The sequence below is a fragment of the Hyperoodon ampullatus genome (assembly GCF_949752795.1).
Source record: "Hyperoodon ampullatus genome assembly, chromosome: 4".
NCBI lineage: Eukaryota > Metazoa > Chordata > Mammalia > Artiodactyla > Ziphiidae > Hyperoodon > Hyperoodon ampullatus.
In genome coordinates this window covers 14,135,944-14,156,804 of record NC_136917.1, presented here as the reverse complement: position 1 = coordinate 14,156,804, position 20,861 = coordinate 14,135,944, and the positions used below count along the sequence as shown (strand labels likewise).

Below are 20,861 nucleotides of genomic sequence, written 5' to 3'. Positions count from 1 at the left end.
AAAGTTCTCATTTCCCCCATGATGATTCCTTTAAAGCTGCTTTGAAATATCAAATATCAAATTCTTTCTCCCTCCAAAAAGCGTTTTCTGTTTGTTTGCTTTTTGGTTTGCATTTGTGTGTGTGTGTGAGTGTGTGTGTCCGTGTGTGTATGTGGACACACACTCCTTCACGAATCTGCAGAGGTGCTCTGTTAATTGCATATAGCTAATCTAGGGCTGAAGATACCACCTGTCCTGCAGGTCACTGTGAGGAGTACCTAGACTAACATGTTATGGAAATTTAGCACAGTACTCACTGTGTGGTTAAGAACCCAAAGATGGCTAGCTCTGTAGGCAACCTCCTTTCCTCGGGCCCTCTATTTCTCCTTGAGGGGGCCTCCTTAACAGTAGCACACCTGCCTCCTGCCTACCCTCACCCCCATCCCAGCACAGGAGAGCCCAACCCGAGGGATTAGCTGGGAAACAGGGACAAAGCCCCCTCTGCCCTCCTTTCTCTTTTCTCTGCCTGACCACAGGAAGGACACACTCTACGCCCTACACACAGCAGGACTACAGTCAGGCCCAGGCAGGGGGAGATCCGTGGTGGCCCAGCTGGGCAGCTCATTCGACCCTTACACCCAAGCCGTGCTCCCAATGTCAATTTTATCAGTGACATAGGTGACACATTGATTTCTAATGGCCTGACTCATGAGTCCACCAAGGCCATTAACCTTTGTGCAAACTTTAAAAACCACCACCATCGCCACGATAGTGGACACAGCCCAACAGACACTTGGCTTCACAAGAGATGACACCTCTGTGGGAAGAAAGAGATGCCATTTTGCCCAAGACAGGGCACCCAGCTTGCTGAAGGCCCAGATGCAGTGCCCAAACCACACAGCTATGTATAGCAGTCCTCCTGGAATCAGGAGTATAATTTACTGGACCCTTCAAAACCCTAATAATGCTGATATTCCTTTATAATGGTGTTGAAACTAATAAAGAAGTGTATCTAGAAGGTGTCATAGGGCCCAACAGCTCCATGGCTGGGCAAATAGAGAGCACAATGAACATGAGACCACCCAGTTTGGCTTTTGTTTCTAAGTATGAATTCCTACAATAACAAAGCATTATTTTCAGTAAATCTGAAATACTAATATTAGCAAAATGTATTTAAATAGACCACACAGAGGTGCAAGTTCCAAGAGAGGGCTGGAGGTGCTGGGTATGTCCTGGGGGTGTCCCAACACCATCAGCAAGCTCCTGGCATCCAAGGGTCGCCTGGGCCAGTGACTCACCTCCACAGGTCTCCTGTATTCGCACCACATCGCCAATCTGCAGGGAGAGCTGGGGGACTCCGCTCCCTTGGAAGTTGTATATGGCTGTGAAATGGAACAGAGAGGCAGCCTGGTGAGACCTCTGGATACCAAGAATCTCTGCTCCTTCCTGCCCTTCCTTTCTTGACTTTATCTGATGACCATGTAGCCCACATGGCTAAACAAAACCAATGTAGAAACCACTGCCTGCCACAGGAGTCAATGCAGGCCCAGCCTGGCTCCCAAAGGCCCCCATTCATTAGTCAAACATGACCTCTCCCTAGCACAGGTCCTGCACTTCAGTCTGAGTGACAAGGATGGCATTTATGTCATCTCCCATGGTTGACCTCCCACTGTACACCCAGCGTGTGCTCAGCACATCCTCTCATTCCATTCCCACAGCAACCCTGTGAGGTGTAAACTGTGATCCCATTTTGCAGATAAGGAAATGGAGGTGCTGAGAGGTTAAACAATTTGGCCAAAATCATCAGGCTAGGAAGTGACAGGAAAACCAGTATCTAACTTCCACTCTCAACTGCTATTGTGGGCTACCTGCTGCTCCCCAATTACTCCATCCTGGTGACAGCAGCCTAAAATGCCAGTCTTTCTACCACTCATTTACACTGTCTACCTTCCCATTTACACTGTCAGCTTCTGGGGAGTAGCAGTTGGCTATGAAAACACCCAGAGTCCCCTGTGTGGTATGGGAGCCTCTGCTAATCCCCTGGAATGTGAGATTACACCATATCATTGCAGTGCTCAGCCCCTGCTCAGCATCACTTGCTAAGTGAGGACCAGGCCATACTGTTAACCTAGGGATGAAGCTTGTTTAAGGAATATCCAGCTTGGAAGATCTTCAATAACAGAAGAGGACACAATGATGTTTGATTTGACATGTGAATCAAAACATAAGTGTTTCGATTTAAGGAAAGACCCTCAGGAGGATGGATGGTATGATCCTACAAGGTTGTCCTCATTCATTCATGCAGCAGACATTCAGTAAGTGCCTACAATATGCCAGGCACATGCTAGGCACTGATCTTGCTCTTTTGGTGAATACACAAAAAAATATAAGGTTACAAAATATGATACATGTGATGTAAGAAACAAATAGGGCCTGATAGAGGAGGCATCAATTTTTGTTGGGGTAGTTAAGAAAGGACCCCCTGAGCTGATTATACGTAGAGGATTCAAACAAGTCAGCTATGGGAACAGAAAGGGGGGAAGGGCATTTCAAGAAGTGGGAATAGCATACGCAAAGGCCCCAAGTAAGGAAGACACTTGGCACATTCAGAGAGCAAAAAGGAAACTGCTGTGCATGGAGTATAAGGGAGAAGGGGGGTGACACAGAGGAGGCTGGAGAGGCAAGAACCAGGTCATGCAGGGCTTCACGATGACTTTGGGCTTTACTCCAAGAGAATGGGAAGCTGGATGGATTTTACTTAGTTGTTTGGTAATAGCTTTATTTAGATACAATTTGCCCACTTAAAGTATATAATTCAATGATTTACTCACAGAGCTGTGAAACCACCACCATGATTAATTTTAGAACATTCTCATCACCTCAAAAAAGTCCCCTGAGCCACAATCGGCCACTAATCTACTTTCTGTCTCTATAGATTTGCCTATTCTGCACATTTCGTACAAATAGAATCATATAATATGTGGTCTTTTGCAACTGGCTTCTTTTACTCAGCACAAGATTTTAAAGATTCATTCATGTTGTAGCAACTACCATTACTTCATTCATTTTTATGGCTGAATAACATTCCATTGTATAAATACACCAGTGGATAGAAGGCTGAAGGCTGTTAAGCAGGGGAGTGATGTAACCTCATCACGCCGACTGCTGTTGGGGGAGTGGATGGAGGGAGGCAGAGTGGATGTGACGGAGCCCACGAGGAGACCCTTGCTTTGTCTCTCTAATCCCAGAGGTCTTTGAACCAAGGAGAGACTTGCTGCTGCTGAGCCATGTGACCAAGCAGTGCAGGAGGTAGATTAACCAAATGAGAGGAATCCTGAGTCCTCTTGGTAGTCTTACCACTGATTCAGTTCATTCCCTCTCCCTTTGCTTCTCAGTTTCCTCATATGTCAACAAACAAAATGCATTTAAAAACTACTTCTTCGAGTGAAATCAGCAAAAATGGTGAAGTGGGGAGTTCCAAGTGCCTGTCCCTCCAAAGAAGCAATTAAAAATCCAGCAAAAATGGTCAGAATCAACTTTATCAGAACTCTGAAAAATAGTCAAAAGTTTACCAGCAACCAAGCAAATGCTTACTCAAGAAAAGGCAACTGAAACCTGGTAAAGTTTTGTAGCATTTTAACTTATCCTTATCCCATTCCCTACTCCCCATCTTAGTGGCAGTCTTGAAGATGGTGTTCCGTGTTCCTGTGGGTTCCTGGGGCTAGAGGGAGCACAGCAGACCTTGTCCCAAGAAACTGTATAGTAGTTGCTTGTTTTGATCTGTCTGTGGGCTCCCTGAAGGACTAAAGCCATGAGCTTGCCTTTATTTCCCTGACTTGGGACTCTCTTAAGGGAGAGAAGCAGCTATGCAAAGGGCATTGATCAAAAACATTGAAAGTCAAAAGAACTACCTGCTTCCACACAGGGCAAAGAATAGAAGTTTGGTCAAACAATAATACCACTAATAAACCTGGAAGGAAAGGCTTAGGAGTGAAATGCTTTGGAGAATAAGAGCTTTGAAGAATACCACCTATTGCAGGGGATCTAGAAGGCCATGCAGAGTTGGACGCATGTTGAAAAAGGATGGGAGAAAGCCCAAAGCTCTCAGCTCTGGTTGACCTTCAAGCTCCATACAGGCAGAAAATGCAGGCTCTGGCAGAGCTGTAAATGGTCTGGCTAAGTGTTGAACGTAAGCCCCAACACACACGCGCAGCTGCAAAGACTAGGTTTTTTTTCTCTCAATTCCAGGCATTTAGAGACTTCAGTGACCACGTGCAACAAACAATACAGTCTTAACAAAAATACTTTAGAAAAGTCACTAAACAAACAAACTACTACAATCTATATCAAGCAGTGACAATAGCCCTGGCAAGGAGGGAGACTCTGACGTCTGAGTTAGCACATCGTAACATTCAAGATATCCAGTTTTCAGCACAAAATTATGAGGCATGTAAGAAACAAGAAAGTATGGCCCATTCACAGGAAAAAGAGAATTTAATAGAAACTGTCCCTGAAGAAGGACAGACACTGGACTTGGGAGGCAAAGACTTTAAATCAATTATCTTAAGTATGCTCAAATATCCAAAGGAAACTATGGACAAAGAACTAAAGGAAACCAGGGGAATAATGTCTCAGAAAATGGAGAATATAGTCAAAGAGAGAGAAATTATAAAAAAGAATCAGATAAAAATTTTGGAGCTGAAAAGTACAATAACAAATGTGAAAATTTTATTAGAGAGGTTCAACATCAGATGTGAGCAGTCAGAAGGAATCAATGACCTTAAAAATAGGTCTGTTGAGGGCTTCCCTGGTGGTGCAGTGGTTGAGAGTCCACCTGCTGATGCAGGGGACGTGGGTTCATGCCCCAGTCCGGGAAGATCCCACATGCCGCGGAGCGGCTAGGCCCGTGTGCCATGGCCGCTGAGCCTGCACGTCCGGAGCCTGTGCTCCGCAACGGCAGAGGCCACAACAGTGAGAGGCCCGTGTACCGCAAAAAAAAAAAAAAAAGGTCTGTTGGGATTAGCCAGACTGAGTAGCAGAAAGAAAAAGAATGAAGAAAAATTAACAGATCCTAAGGGACCTGTGGAACAATGTCAAGCACACCAACATCCACATAATGGGAGTTCTATAAGAGGAAAGAAAGAGAAAGTAGCAAAAAGAAAATTTGAAGAAATAATGTGACCATTATTGTGGTAGAAAACAAATGGCAAAATGGAAGAAGTAAGTCCTTCCTTATGAGTATATACTTTAAATGTAAATGGATTAAACACTTTTGTCAAAAGGCAGAGATTTACAGAAAAGATTTTTTTAAAAATCCACCATGAAATCAATCAATCAATCAATCAATCAATCCACCATGATCCAACTATATGTTGTCTACAAGAGATTCACTTTAGGTCCAAAGATACAAATAAGTTCAAAATAAAAGAATGAGTGAAAGAAGTTCCACACACACAGTAACAAAAAGAGAGCTTGGTGGGTATACCAACGTTAGACAAAATAGACTTTAAGTCAAAAATTGTTACAAGAGACAAAGAAGGACATAATATATTGGCAAAAGAGTCAATACACCAAGAAGATATAGCAATTATAAACATATATGTACTTAATAATATAACACCAAAATATATGAGGCAAACATTGACACAATTAAAGGGAGAAATAGATAGCTCTACAATAATAATTGGAGACCTCAATACTCTGCTATCAATAATGGATAGAACAAGTAGGCATGAAATCAATAGGGAAACAGAAGACCTGAACAACGCTATAGATAACTAGTCCTGGGACTTTCCTGGTGGCGCAGTGGTTAAGAGTCACCTGCCAATGTAGGGGACATGGGTTCAATCCCTGGTCCAGGAAGATCCCACATGCCGTGGAACAACAAAGCCCGTGTGCCACAACTACAGAGCCTGCACTCTAGAGCCTGCAAGCCACAACTACTGAGCCTGCCTGCCACAACTACTGAAGCCCACGTGCCTAGAGCCCATGCTCCACAACAAGAGAAGCCACCACAATGAGAAGCCTGCACAACACAACGAAGAGTAGCCCCAGCCTGCTGCAACTAGAGAAAGCCCGCACGCAGCAACAAAGACCCAAAATGCAGCCAAAAATAAATAAAATTTTAAAAAATAATAACTAGTCCTAACAGATGTATACAGAATACTCCATCCTACAATAGCAGAATACATTCTTCTCAAGTGCACATGAAATAGTCTCCAGATAGATGACATGTTAGGCCACAAAACAAGTCTCAATAAATTTTAAAAAGGCTGAAATTATACAAAGCATCTTTTCCAATCACAAAGGAATGAAGCTAGAAATGAAAAACAGAAAAAAAAAAAAAACTGAACAATTCACAAATACGTGTAAATGGAACAACATACCCTAATACAACCAGTGGGTCAAATGAGAACTCACAAGCGAGATCAAAAAATATTTTAAGACAAATACAAATGAAAATACAACCTATCAGAACTTATGGATGCAGTGAAAGCAGTGATCACATCAGTGAAGAGGCTTGGAAAGAAATGAGGTCAAAACCCTTCTCAAATATAAACAAGCAGCATTTATAATGTTCCTCCACTATATCACAGAGAAGCATATTCTCAACTGCCCTTTCATGTTGTCATCACAACTACTGCATGAGGTAGTACTATCCCCACTCTATAGAGGAGAAAACTGAGGTTCAGATGGTTTGAGTAGCTTACCCAAGACCCACCCACAGAGTGGTAAATCACAGAGCCAGGACTTCAACCCTGTCCTGTGCCTTGTTCATTCCCTGCATCCAATGCCTCTCCACAGCATCTGATGGCAGGTGTTCAGGTGTTCACCAGACCCTGCTTCAGGCTTCTGTTTGCCACACTCTCTGAGCTGCATTCTCTGCGGGAAAAGTAGGAAACCTGTAGGCTTTTTAGTCCAAAGACCTATACAAATCAGCCCTTTCACCAAGGGACCAACTAGTCTTTGTATTCATAGGGGTGGAAAGTCTCAATCCTGAGAGATAATAAAGCTTGGGAGTTATGAGCCAGTGTCTCTGGAGTAAGACAAATGTGGCTCCTAAGCCCAGTTCTGCCCTTTGCCAGCTCTGGTCTCAAGCCCAGGGGTGCAGTGTATGATTGTGCAGGCTTTGTCCAGTACAAGGCCACCAAGCCAAAGACAGCAGTAGAGGCTGCCCCCCCAACCTCTGATCTGCTTGCCAAGGCCTGGGCCCTACCTAGGCACTGTGTCCACCAGGGGAGGGGTGTATCTTTGTAATTCACACAGAGGCACTGTAAGGGCCAGCGGCAGCCTGCTTGAGCAGCAACTTCACCTCCCCAAGCCTCATTTTCCTCAACTATAGAAAGGAGGAGATGATGGTCCCTACCCTGAAGAGTTCCTTGGAAGCTTGGCTGAGATCAATACACAGAAAAAGTCTTTACTCTGTGTCTGGCCAGAGTAAGTGCTCAATAAAAAGTAGTCACTTTTCTCTTTATTAGCACTATAATACCTCCTAAAGCAATCCATTCAGAGGAACTCCTTCAGAGCTCTTCTTTGTGTCACCTTTAAATCTGCTTCCTCGCAGTTTGCATTCAATGGCACTGTCAGTCAACAATGAATAAAATTAAACCTTTGCCCAAAAACAAACCTTGAGAGGACCCTCAGGGGACTCAGAGTTCTCTTCTCCTGCATAAAGATCCCCCGTTTCTTCATTCCCTCCACACTTGGCCTCATTTCAAATCCTGTCCCCATAAAGGCTGCTAGCATTTGGACCCACTCCAGCTTGCTGATGCCCTAATTCTGAAGACTCTCCACTCCCTGATCCCTCCAGCTCCACAGGTCTGGCTGAGGACATGCCTGCCAAGGAGCTGGGCAGAGCCACAGAGGCAACTGGGGTTTCTAACAGAAGAAAACCATCCATGATATGTGTTTGCCTCTGGAGCACCAGCAAATTAGTTTTGTCCATCAGGTATTTAAAGGGCAGGGCAAGACTCTGTTCCCAGACTATATCCTTCCCATCTTTCCTTAGGAATCTCTTTCTCACCCTCTGCCCAGCTCTGTCAGGTGAGAAGGTACCAACCCATTGGCTTAAGAAGATATCTTGGACAGATCTTGAAACTTCATATTCAACATGGAGGTCTGTGTTCATTCCAAAGACTCACATCATATGAAAATGAAAGTAACTGACACTGCCATTTAATTTATAAATGTATTTCTGCCTTTGCATGAGGACCTTTGTTCTCAAGGCTCCATTTGGGGAAAAGCAGACATTACTGACAAAGGAAGTGGCTTTGCATACCGGTACCCAATTCTGTTAAGTTTTCTAAATGACTAACAGGAAACTTTGAACCAGAATGCCACTCTTTGCTAAAGTTTGATTGCTTATCTATGAATCTCTCCTGAGTTGTTTCTGACCAGTGTCAGAACAGTTCATCTTCTTCCCCATTCCCTGCAGGCCTAACCACCCTTGAGCTCTGAGTGAGTGATGGAAAGGGCCGGAAAACATGAGGAAGGTACAGGAATAAGTAATAAGTAAAAATCACTGAAATCATAGCCTGCCCCACCCTGGCCATGCCCATCATGGAAGATAAACAAGTGGTGAAAGGATTCCCACAGATACCCTTTCCAGCTTCCCCTTTCATACGAGGTCTCCGTGCCTTGGAGAACACTGGCACATCCCAGTGAAGGATCTGACCTCTCCTTGTATCAAAATACTATACTCAGGAGCCAAGGCAGCAGCTGGTCACTGATGAGCCTAACCAGACCAAAATACTTATGACCAAAGATCAAGGGGGTGCTTCAAGTACCAGGGCCATCTGAGGTCACTGAACCCAATGAGGACTCTAATGTTGGAAATCCTAGAGTGTCAAGCCAGTGGGAGCTTTTGAGACAGGTGGGACTTCCAACAACCCTGGAAATCAAATCTACTGATTAGCCACCAACTTTACTTAAATGTATTGAAATGCCCTGCTCATCAGGAGCCCAAATCAAGAGAAATAAGGAAAAAGTAAACATACCATTGCTACAGCATGCAGCTCACAGAAACAAATAGGGTTGGGGTCTCTGTGCTTCGGGCTATGTTAGGAGATAAGTACAGTATTTCACTTGGATTTATACATGAGGAAACTGAGGCAGAGAGAGAATAAACAACTTATTCTAATATCTCTAATAAGAGAGTTATCCAGAAGTCTGGATTCTAACCACTTCATATACTGCTTGACGCCCCACAAATGGTAAACACACATACTATGTACCAAGCACATGTTATTTTTCAACAGATATTCATTTGAGCACCTACGGTGTGCCAGATACTGTTCTGAGTATTGGGTAATAGTGATAAATAAGACAGACAAAATTCCTCACATTTTACTTGTACCAGCTCATTTAATCTTCACAGTAACACTCCAAGGTATTCCCCTCCACATAACATATGAGAAACTTAAAGAGAGATTAAGGAACTTGCCCGTGGCCACACAGCTAGAAAGTGGTAGAAAGTGGAATCAAACCCATATTGGAGTCTAAAGTCCTTATTTCCCTGACTAACCCATTGCTGATGTCACGATTTATTGTGTGTGTGTGAGTATATATGTATATGTGTATGTGTGTGTGTGTGTGTGTGTGTGTATGCGTGTGTATGTACTAGACTTGTTCATTTCCCGTCTCCTTCAGCCTCAGCGAGGGTGGAGACTGAGTCTGCCTGTCGGCCACTGAATTCCCAGTGCTGAGAACAGCATCTGGCTCACAGTTGAAGTTCAATCAATATTTACTGAACTTTAATAAATACTTGTTAAACTGAAGGAACACGAACATGAAGGGCAGGTATGTCTCTTCTTCTAAGTTTTTTCTTGCATTTCTTGAGATTACTTGCTGAGATGCTGAGCCAGCTGGGCTGCCAATTTTGATTGCAGCCATCAAGTGCCCTGTGACCCTTCAGGATGGATTCGTACCTCATCAGGGGCCCTGCCACTTGCTGATGTGTTTCAAAACAAAAGCTTCAGCAAACACCAAGTGTTCATAGAGTTTGTACAAGTAGCTACATGAGAGGAACACAAACAATACTGGAGAAAAAGAATGTAATTGCCTGAAGCTCACTTCTCTAGTCCCTGAACTGGGCTTTGGATGGTCTCCACTCCAGGTAGAAACAGAACTAGCCGGCAGGTCCACTTTGGATTCAAGTGAAACATAGTCGTTGAAATATACAAGCAGTTTGCCTAGAGTCTCTGGACAAGGTGTTGACAGCCGCAGTACCAGGGAAACATCCTGACATTGCATCAGGGAGGGTGAATGCGATGACCCAGCAGAAGCTTCTGGCAGCGAGGTCAGAGCTCAAACCTGGTGCAAGTCAGCAGTGGATGAGGCAGGAGAATCACAGACAGAGGGAACCAAGGAGGAGGAGGTGTTCCTCCCCTGACCAGGAGAGGACAAGAATTACAACCTCTAAGGAACACTTTCTATGTATCAGACACTTCTCCAATGACTTTACCTACAGTCACCTATTTAATCCCAGCACCTATTTAATCTTGTGGTGGGTACAATTATGGTCAGTTCTATTTTACAGATGAGCAAACTGAGGTAGTGTGAGATGAAGTGAACAGCCCAGGGTGACACAGCTAGGAAGGTGGTGAGCCAGGATTTCGCCCCAGGCAGGCTGGCTCCAGAACATACACCCTCAACCATTACACCACACTGCCTCTCACTAGTGGATGTGTATTTAACACCTGCCCCCTGCCAGGTGCTTTAGGACCCCTACTGGATCCTCCCAGAAACCTTACAGGTTGCCATAGGTGAGCCAAGGTGACATTCCCAGCCAACAAGAAGGAAGTTGAGATTCCCATGAGTTCTCTAAAACAGTGATTCTCAACTGGGAACAATTTCGCCCCCAAGGGAACATTTGGTGTAATGCCAAACTTCACATGTGCATGTTTTTGTAGGAAGAGTGCTTGGATTCCCAAGGGTCCCGCGTTACAATAATGATGATCTTTTCTGCTAGTACCTTCTGTGGTACTAGCAGAAACCTACCATGTTTCTTCTAGTACCACAGAGCCAGATGGAATCAAATTCGACCCCCAACAGAGCTCTGCCGTCAGACAATAAGCCATCCAGTGGGGGAGACAACCTGCAGTCACATAACTAAAAGACAAGGTGAAAAATGAAGATTTTGATAAAGCAGAAGACATTTCTTCCAGGGATGAGGTGTAGGAAAACCACTGGAAAGAGGCTACATTTCAGCAAGAGCTTAAAGCTCTCTGCTCTTCAGTTTCCTCATCTCTGAAATGAAGATAAAAGTATCCATCTCTCAGGGTGGCCGTGAGGGTTAAACATGGTACCACGAGTGCTTTATAAATGGACTGGACTGAAAACAGTTGAGGCAATGTTATTATTTATGACAATGTTGATGACAACTTAGATCAGGGGACTAACTAAGGAAGTCCTGTAGGTAGTTCCATTCTCCCAGCTGCTCAGACCAAACCATGGTGTCACCCTTAACTACTTTCTTTCTTTCATACCCACGTCCAATCCATGAGGAAAATCCCGTTTGCCCACCTACAGCACACACAGCTAAGCACATCTCACCTCCTCCACTGCTGCATCCTTGGGGGGTCCCCCACCATTTCTCGCCTGGTTATTGTAGTGACTGCCGTACTGGCCTCTCTGCTTCCACATTTAATTCCCCTCTATCTACTAACCATAAAACTTCTAGAATAATTCTTTTAAAATAAGACAGAACAGTGGTTGCCAAGGGGGAGGGGGCAGGGGAGGGATGGACTGGGAGTTTGGGATTAGCAGATCCAAACTCTTATACATAGGACGGATAAACAACAAGGTCCTACTGTAGAGCACAGGGAACTTTATTCAATATCCAGGGATAAACCATAATGGAAAAGAATATATATGTGTGTGTGTGTGTGTATAATTGAGTCACTTTGCTGTACAGCAGAAATTAACATAACATTGTAAATCAACTATACTTCAGTGAAAAACCAAATTAAAAAAAAAATAAGACAGAACATTCTGCAATTCTTCTCAAACCCTACAGTGCCCCACCCGCTTCCATTCAGAGTAAAAGCCAACGTCCTTATAACATGTACCAGGCACTACTCAACACAACCTCTCTTCAGAGAACTCATTTCCTACAGTTCTGCCCCTGGGTTACTCCACTCCATTCACAGCGGCCTCCCACACATCAGAGAGGCTTCCTCCTCAGGACATTTGCATTGGCTGTTTATTCTTCCTGGAACGCTTTTTCCTGAGACAACTACCTTGTCGCCACCGCCAGTGAGGCAAGCAGCAAAATCCCCCTTCCCGGGCAAATCCTCAGTGTCCAGCTGGCACAAGGTGTGCCCCTTTGCTGCAGCAGTCGTGGGCCCTTGGGACCTGACATTGCTAGCACTTAATCCACCCCAACGAATGCCTGCTCAGCATTGGCTCTGTTCAGACCCTGTGTTGGACGCTGAGGCATCTATGCAAGTCACATGGCCCACCTAGGTCCCGTTCACCATCCTGGTTTAGGATTTGACCCAAGGGATCATGTGTTGTCAGGGGAGCACTGAGTGCCCCGGGGCAATGTCTGGAGAGGGGTCTGGAAAAGTGTCCACATTGCCAGTCACATTCCCCTCCTGCACAGCTTTAAATCAGCGCAGAAGCTGACAGTGTCCTAGTGGGGTCAGAAGGACAAGGGATGGATGACTTTTTCCAAGGAGAACTAAAAACCAAGTAAGACTTAAGATGTTCACAAACTCAGCCTGACTGTTGTTCAACTCACACTAATTAAAGAAAGTGGAACAAAAGGAGAGAGTGCCTATTAAAGGAACATTTGTGGTGCCTCCACACAGATTCCTCTGGAGTTGGGTGGCAATAAGCACTAGCATTCACCATTTGCAGAACATATGGTGCAAAACTCAGACTGTGGCACCCATGTGGAACTGAATATTAACGGCCTGTAAGCTTAAAAAAAAAAAAAAAAAGAAGTCCAAAGGTCCAGAAATTAGCAGAATAGTATGGTGACTACACTGTCTGTCTCAAAATATAGCAGCAGTATAAGGATGCTGAACTCAGGAGGAAGCAGAGCTTAGCAAACACAGTCTGTCAAGGCTCATTCAAACTCAAACATATGGTTGGGGGCAAGATGGCCACTAACTAATATGGTTCCCATAAACCTAGGGATTAGGACAATCTACTTAAATGAACTCAAACAGTCAGTCCAGCAGGCACTCCTAAACAATCCCAAGTTGCTGAAGCATCTGAAAGTAGGCAGCCCAGGCACCTAAGAATTGGTGGTAGGAAGGAATAAGATTTCCAATCCATGTGTTTTTGTTGCACCAGACTAACTTCCGGGGACCAGCCCGAAGATACAATTGGCCTCCATAGCCAAGATACACGTACTAAGATCCCTCTAAGCATTTCCTCTGCAATTCTTTTCCCCATTGCTCCTCAGAGGCCTTCTGAGACCATCCTATTTAAGATTCCTTCCCTCCAATACTCTCATTCATGAGACAAACTCTTTTATTACAGGAGCACATATCACGATTTGTAGTGATATGCCTATTGATTTTTTCACGTTTCTTTTTGTCTTCTCCACTAGACTATAAGCTCCAAAAGGGTAGGAACCATACTGGCCAAATTCTAGTAATCTCACCGTCTAGCGCAGTGCCTAGCACATGGGAAATGCCCAATAAATATTTAAGAAATAAATGAAGAATGAATGAGTGAATGAGTGAACAAGTTGGTGAGTAAATGATGGTCTCTATCTCTCCTCCTTAGCTATTAACTCTGGCAACAAGAGCAGTATAAGTGGTCCCTCTGTAGTAGAGTTCTGCCCTGGGTGTGTTTGGGATGCATGTTTGACTCATGCCTCCTACTCCAAGAATCTGTCCCCATCCACAACTCCTGCGATCCTCATGACTCCACCCCATAACCATAGCATATTGGAAAAGGCAGCACCCTGGCTCAGAGTGGGGCCCATTCTTAGCCTGGTGATGACCTCTGACCTGGGGGCCTTTATTGAAAAGGTGAGTCAGTCCACTCAGATCTTCTCAGGACTTTGAACAAATAAACACAGAGAGAGGATTCAGAGGGTGCTGGCACTGCAAAGTCATGCCAGGTTGAGGTAGGTGGCATGCTGGGGCCACCACTGTGGTGTTCTCAGAATATGAAAAGTTATGAAGAGGAGAAGAGAAAGGAGAACAAAGCTCATAAGTTTACAGCAGCTGGGAAGCCATGAGAAGACAGGCAGAGTTTTCCAGTCTCCTCAGACCAGGGCTTTCCAGAGGGCTGTTGCTCATGTTTCCTGGATTTGTTTGATTCTCTTTGATGCTTAAAACACACCACTTGCCTCCTCACATACAGCTACACACCACATACCTTTTAACTGAACTACTTTAAGTGGATTTTGTTCCTTGTAATAAGAGTCTGTGCTGCAAGGGACTCAATCACCCACTGCGCACTCCAAATCTGTCCATCTCAGTATGGACCAGATCTGCCCAGCAAACAGCATCACCTGCATCCCTGGACCAGGGAGAGGTCTCGAACTCATCCGTATTCCCCAATCAAGATGTGAAACAGACCCCTTCTCAACTTTTGCAGAGCCTGTTATGATTTGAATTGTGCCCCACCCCACAAAACAAAAGATATGTTATATTCCTAACTCCCAGCACCTCAGAATGCAGCCTTATTTGGAGACAGTCTTTTCAGAGGTAATAAAGTTCAAATGAGGTCATCAGGGTGGGCCCTCACCCAACATGACTGGTGTTCTTATTAAAACGGAAAATTTGGAAAGAGACACACACACAGGAAGAACGCCACGTGAAGACAGAGGCAGAGACTGGGGTGATACTTCTACTAAGCCATGGGACACCAAAGATTGCCAGCCAGCAAGCCACTCGAAGCTAGGGGAGAGACACGGGACAGATTAGATTGTCCCTCACAGCCCTCCGAAGGAACCAAGCGGTAACTCCCCAGCACCACACATAGATACACAACCATAACTCGAGATGATCTGCGTGGAGAAGAGGTTTCTGAGCATAACTGAAGCCCCTACACAAATCTACCCAGCAGGCCCAGCTTCAGGGTAAACAAACCTTTCTTCTGCACTCATCCTCTGAGAACCCCTGCCTTGAAGGCTTCTTTTACAATCCCTAAATATCATACCACAGACCACAGGTCAACTGTTAGGAACCCAGCTGTTGTCCTCACTACTGCTCCAAATTCACACGTTGAAGCTCCATATTTGGATCAGGTCTGTAAGGATGTGATTAAATTAAAATGAAGCCGTTAGGGTGGGGCCCTAATCCAACAGGACTTGTGTCCTTCTAAGAAGAGGAGAAGACACAGGAGGTGAGCATGCACAGAGAGAAGACCATATGAGGACAAAGCAAGGAGAAGGCAGTTGTCTGCAGGCCTAGGAGGCCTCAGGAGAAATCAACTTACTAGCACCTTGGACTCGGAACTCCAGCCTCCAGAACTGTGAGAAAATAACTTCTGTTACTTAAGCCACCCGGTCTCTGGTATTTTGTTATGGCTGCCTGAGAAAACTAAAATATCATCCCTAATATCCTATTCCCCTCCTTCCTCAGGAATGCAACACTGGAGTTTTAGCTGGGTGCATGGCTGCTTACATTGCAGACTACACTTCCAGGTTCCACTGCAGCTAGGTTCAGTCATGTGATTAGGTTTTCAGCCAAGAGGATACAAGAGGAAGTGTCCAGTGGGCCTTCAAGTAAGTGTCCTTAATGAGCAGTGTCATGCCCTTCTTGTTCCCTTCATCCTTCTTGCTGGCTGGAAAGTGGACCTGACAACAGAGGCTTAAGCAGCCAGTTTGGTTCAAAAGGCAGAAGCCTCGTGCCAAGGAAGCCGTGCAGGAGACAGAAAGAGCCACGCTACCGCCTCTTCAGGGACCATTTCTGGGCTTTCTACATGAAAGGCAAATAAGCTTCTAGCTTGGTTAAGCCACTACTTTGGACGTTTTCTGTCACCTGTAGTCATACTTATCCCTAACTGATACTGTTACTTGCTCTTTCTACCTCCTCCTTTTCTGTCTTCCATTGTCTCCTCCAAGGATAAAGCTCTGACCAATGACAAGAGTCTCAGGCAGAGAGGATTAAGATAGTAAAAGCCAAAGGAAAATGTTAATTATAAGGGGACTCCTGCGGGATTAACTAATGAGGCAGTCAGTAGATAGGTAAACTGTCACCCACTGCTGTTCCACTCTATGTCTAACCCCTGCCCCCTTCCCAAGTGATTAAATTATCTTCTTACAGGTGACACACCTGCTCAAAAACTCCACTGCTCACAAAATGAAGTCCAAACTTATAAGCTTGGTACTCAAAGCCCTTCACAACCTGACCATAATCTACCTCTCCAACTATTTTTTATTTCTACAAATATCCACTAAAACCAAAGCAGACTATCGACCCAAAAGCCACACCCATTCCAACCTCCTGCCTTTGTCTATGATGTTCCTCCTCCCAGATTCCCTTCTAGTGTTGTGCAAAGGGTCTGGTGTCTGAAGACAACTGAATTTAAGGCCCAGCCCAAGTACTTCCAAGTTATGTGAACTATGGAACTCTTAGCCTGTAAAATGAGAATAATAATATGCTGCCTCACATGGCTGTTCTGAAGCCAGACAAAGATACTGCATGAAATGGGTCTTGTAAACCATAAATTACTACACTTATTCTTATAAGGCATGACTGTCCTGAACCTGGCATTAGGGCACATTACCTGTCTCTCTCGGCTCCGTACCTATTAGGTACGCCCCTTGACCTCAGTCACTAACTTGCATTGACCAGCCTCATTACTAATGCTTTTCATGCATTACCCCGTTCAATCCTCACAATGATCTCATGAGATCCATATTATCATGATTACTCCTACATAAAGTAGGAGTAATGAGGAAAGATGAGGAAACAGGACCAGATTTGAATTGACAGCCCAAGCTTCTAACCTTACCCATATCTCCTCAAGGGCAGAGGCTGTGTCTTTTCTTCATAGTACACTGTCTTGTTTGTGGAAACTCTTACCCACTTCTACCCAAGGGTCCTCTCTGGAACTCTAATGGATCACATTTTAAAGCTCCATCAAGGAAGTGAAAAAAGAACCTGGCCAGGGATCTACATGAGGCTCACCCTGGCTGCTCACCAGACAGTAAGATGAGAAAGCAGCCAAGCGGTTCTGGTGATGAAGCTGTCCCCAGAAAAGCCAGCCCCCCAGAAAAACAGACGCCAGTAGCCCTCGTCAGCTAGGCCAGAGGAAGAGGAAACCAAATGGGAAAGCAAAGCTCAGGTTCTCCTGTGTTAGGCTGCCTGGGACTCTGGAGGTGTTCCAAGGACCCCCCTAATCCTTACATGGCTCTAGCTCTTCCTTTTCCTCCAAGCCCCCATACTCATTATCTCAGATACTCTTCTAAAAGAACGTCTTGAAAGACAAAAGTATTAATACCTAGACTGACAGTGAGGAAACTAGAGCACAGACCTGCCTGCAAAAATGATAGTGTCAGAACTAGAACCCAGACTCCTTACTCTCAGGCCACGGTTCTTTCTGCTGGGTGACCCCAGGCGCCTGTCTCATCATAACCTAAGCCGTGCCCTTCCCTTCCATCTACCTGGAGTCTACAGAGGAGGGTTGGAGATTACCTTCCTCACCTCTGACATTCATCTGCAGAGAAAAAGAGATCCTTTGATAAGTAGACACCTACCAAGTGCTCTATGGCCCCCTAAAGGGTCATACACCTTCTGACTCCCAGCCCCAAACAGAATTTTCACAGGTAGGCGTGAAAACTCTCAGTTATACCATCAGAAGAATCCCCTGGGCCTAGAGCCTAACAGAGTTCCTAGTCTCTGAGCACATAGGTGGGATTTCCTCAGCAAAGGAGGGTGAAAATCTTACTTCATTCAGTAGCCCCCTCCCATCCTGTGATGTCATGTCCTGAACTGGGCTCCTAAGCAGAGAATAAAGGCTAAAAATAATAATTAATAACATTTAGTGAGGATTTGTACGATTGGCATTCCAGGCACTTTATACGGATTATTATCATTCAGTCTCCCCACAACCCTGGGAAGCAGGTGCTGTTATTACTCCCAATACACAGACAAGGAAACTGAGGCCTGGAGAGAGTAAGTAACTTGTCTAGCTCACAAGGCTGGGAAACATTGGAAGATGGAATCCAAGAGCAGGCACCAGAGCCCATGAGCTTCACACCACAGCACAGGGCCTACACAGCAGGAACACACTACAGCCCTTCGGCCAGAGGGTGGGACTCTTCCGCCACACTTAACTGCCCCCATGAACTGCCCTCGTTATCCTGGACCACCAATACCATCCCTGTCTGCCACCCAGGCGCCTTTGCTCTTCTGTCCACCCAGCCTCCCTCCACACTGGCTTCAGTACAAATTTCATGTCCCTCCCCTGCTCAGAAGCCCTCTATGGCTCCCAATTGCCTAGATGGAAAAAGTCTCAACTTCTTAGCCTGGCATTCAGAGCGTTCCAAAATGTGGCTCCAACTTACTTTGAGCATCATCATTCCCTTCAATGCACCCTCCCCTCAAGGCGAAAAGAGCTACCACTCTTCTTTGCTGGATATGCTCTTTTTTCCCTGGATAGTACCTTCATGTCCAGCTTTCATCTCCTAGACCACATCGGTCCCTCCACCTATAATGGTCTGCTCCATTTATCAGTCCCCATCTTCACCTGAGCGGTGTTTCAGCCTGGAAGGGCCAGAGTTAGAGAAGCTTTAAAGTTCAAAAGTTACTGAGTCTAGTTCAATATAGGTGGAGAAACTGAGAAACTGAGCCTCCTTCAGGGTATGGAATATTATTTGCTCTTTGGATAGGGACCATTCATCTTTAAACACTCCACAGTGCTTGGAGCCTAGTAAGTGAATGAATAAGTGTTGAGCCCTCCAGGACTATGTTTCTCCAGCAGTGGCCTTGGGATTCCCTACATCATTCCCTACTCTTGGCCCTTGGGTCTTCCAACATCTGACCTGTTCAATCCTTATCTCTGAGGGTGGTATCTGGTATCTGCCTGTGTAGCAAGCCACAGAGTGGTTTTTAAATTCACACTTATTTGAAAACCACAGTGAATCTATGGGGATTGCACCATGGGTGCCACTTAGTAGAAAGAGTCCTAGTACCTGAAGCCTCCCTTCCCCCAGCCACCACTTCCGGCCCTGAGCTTGAGGCAGAGGCCTCTGGGAGCTTAGATGGCTGAAGCTGATGAGGCTGGCTTCTTGGATATGCCCCTATAACCCAGGAAAGAACTGCCTTTCTCCCCAGGGGCTCTCTGGGGCTGAGTGAAGGGTCTTGCCCTCCAGCCCTACGCCCCCACCTTGCACAGCCCTCTGGACGCTCTGACAAATAAGGGTCATCTGACCCAGGAAGAACAGGCAGGGGAAGCAAGCAGATGGGTGTCGCTTTGGGCAGCGGGGGAGGGAGGCATGTTGGACCAGGCCAGGCTCAGCCAAGGGAGAGAATGATGCTCCCTCCAAGAGGTCAAGTCTCCAGATGGGGTGAAGGAGTCCTTGCAATGCCAGGAGCCTGATGCAGAGCCAGGCTGCTAAGAGGTCTGCTGGAGCCTGTCTAGGCAATGCATAAAGCGTTTGGAGAAAGAGGGTAGCCCTGTGGCGGCAGCAGGAGAGGAAGCGGGCTGGGCGTAGCCTGCCGGGCAGGGCACCCACCTTCGTCTCCCCCTGCCTCCCTTTTCCTACCCAACTGGTGCCACAGCAGGCTGAGGGAGCCGCTGCACCCTCAAAGCTTGAGTCAGTGCTCTGAGCCCACGTCCGCGCCACCGGCTCCCCAGCCTCTTCCTCTGCGGTTCTCCGGCCACCTGCCCTTCTCCCTGTTGAGGACCCCATGCCCACACCTACCAACTCCATGTCGCTCCTTGTCAGTTTTGCGCCAGGGGGCCATGGCTTGGCCGGGGTGGGGGTGGGGGCGGCTGCAGGCACCTCGCGTCGTCCTGTGGGGAAGCAGCCAGGGGGTGGCTAGGCGTTCTGCTGGGCCCCACTTCCTTCCTCTTTTCAAACTCCCTCTCAGGGCCCGCCCTCCCCTCCCCAGGGTGACCCGCTCCTCCTCCTCTTCCTCCCTCCCTTTGGACAGGGGCACAGTAGAAGGCTAGGGGTTAGAAAGCCCCCACAAAGCTTAGGGGCCACCTCCAACTTGTCTCCTGCTCAGGCAAGCTGGCAGAGGCCAAGCAGATACCTGGCGTCACCCAGGCCATCGCAAGTGCAGGAAGTTCCCTGGTAACTGAGCCTAGTGATTAAACCGAGTTCCCTCCCACCTAGCAGGAGCTTTAGTGTCAGATGTGGGTTCAAATCCAGTCTCTGATGCTTTACAGCTATGCAACTAGGGCAAATTACTTCATTTTTCTAAGCTTCAGTGTTTTTCATCTGTAAAATGGGATACTGGTACCTACCTCATAATGATTACTGCTAGAAGTAGAGAAGACAAAACCTGCAGCTGGTGACATCCAGGAGTTACTGTGACGACTAGAGGAGATATTACATGCAGTAGTTATATGAGTTAAACATCCACCTGGAGGGGAGGTCATTTGGAGTTGTATCCTTTTGGTGCCACGACCCATTTGAAAATTTGATAAAAGCTCAGGAAACTCTCCTCTGAAAATATACAAGCACAGAATTTATCAACAATGCCGGGAAGTCAAGGGTGCTCTAATAGCCAGCAACAGTGGACCCTGGGAAATGAGTCCTAGAGTAAAGGCTAATGGAGACATTTCTCAGAAAATGCTCTGGGAATAGACTCTATTGAGAAGCAAAAATATCTCTTTGAACCACAGTGATAAGACTGAATTAAAGTCTTCCTGAATTTTCTTTATTCATAACTCTCACAGCCCTTTTCTGATTTGCACTAGAGAGTCAATAAGATAGATTAGGCAATACCACAGCTGAC

General features: G+C 45.9%; 1 protein-coding gene across 1 annotated transcript in view; it reads right to left on the bottom strand.

Annotated features, from left to right (window-relative positions):
• Positions 1 to 19,862, bottom strand: part of DOCK2 (dedicator of cytokinesis 2) — a gene marked incomplete at both ends in the record, with an annotated part of 408,698 nt that extends 388,836 nt beyond the window's left edge. The window contains 2 exons of the mRNA XM_079702106.1: positions 1,278 to 1,361; positions 19,820 to 19,862. Coding sequence (XP_079558232.1) covers positions 1,278 to 1,361; positions 19,820 to 19,862 — 127 coding nt within the window. The remainder of the gene's footprint in view (positions 1 to 1,277; positions 1,362 to 19,819) is intronic.
• Between the last annotated feature and the right edge of the window lie 999 nt (positions 19,863 to 20,861).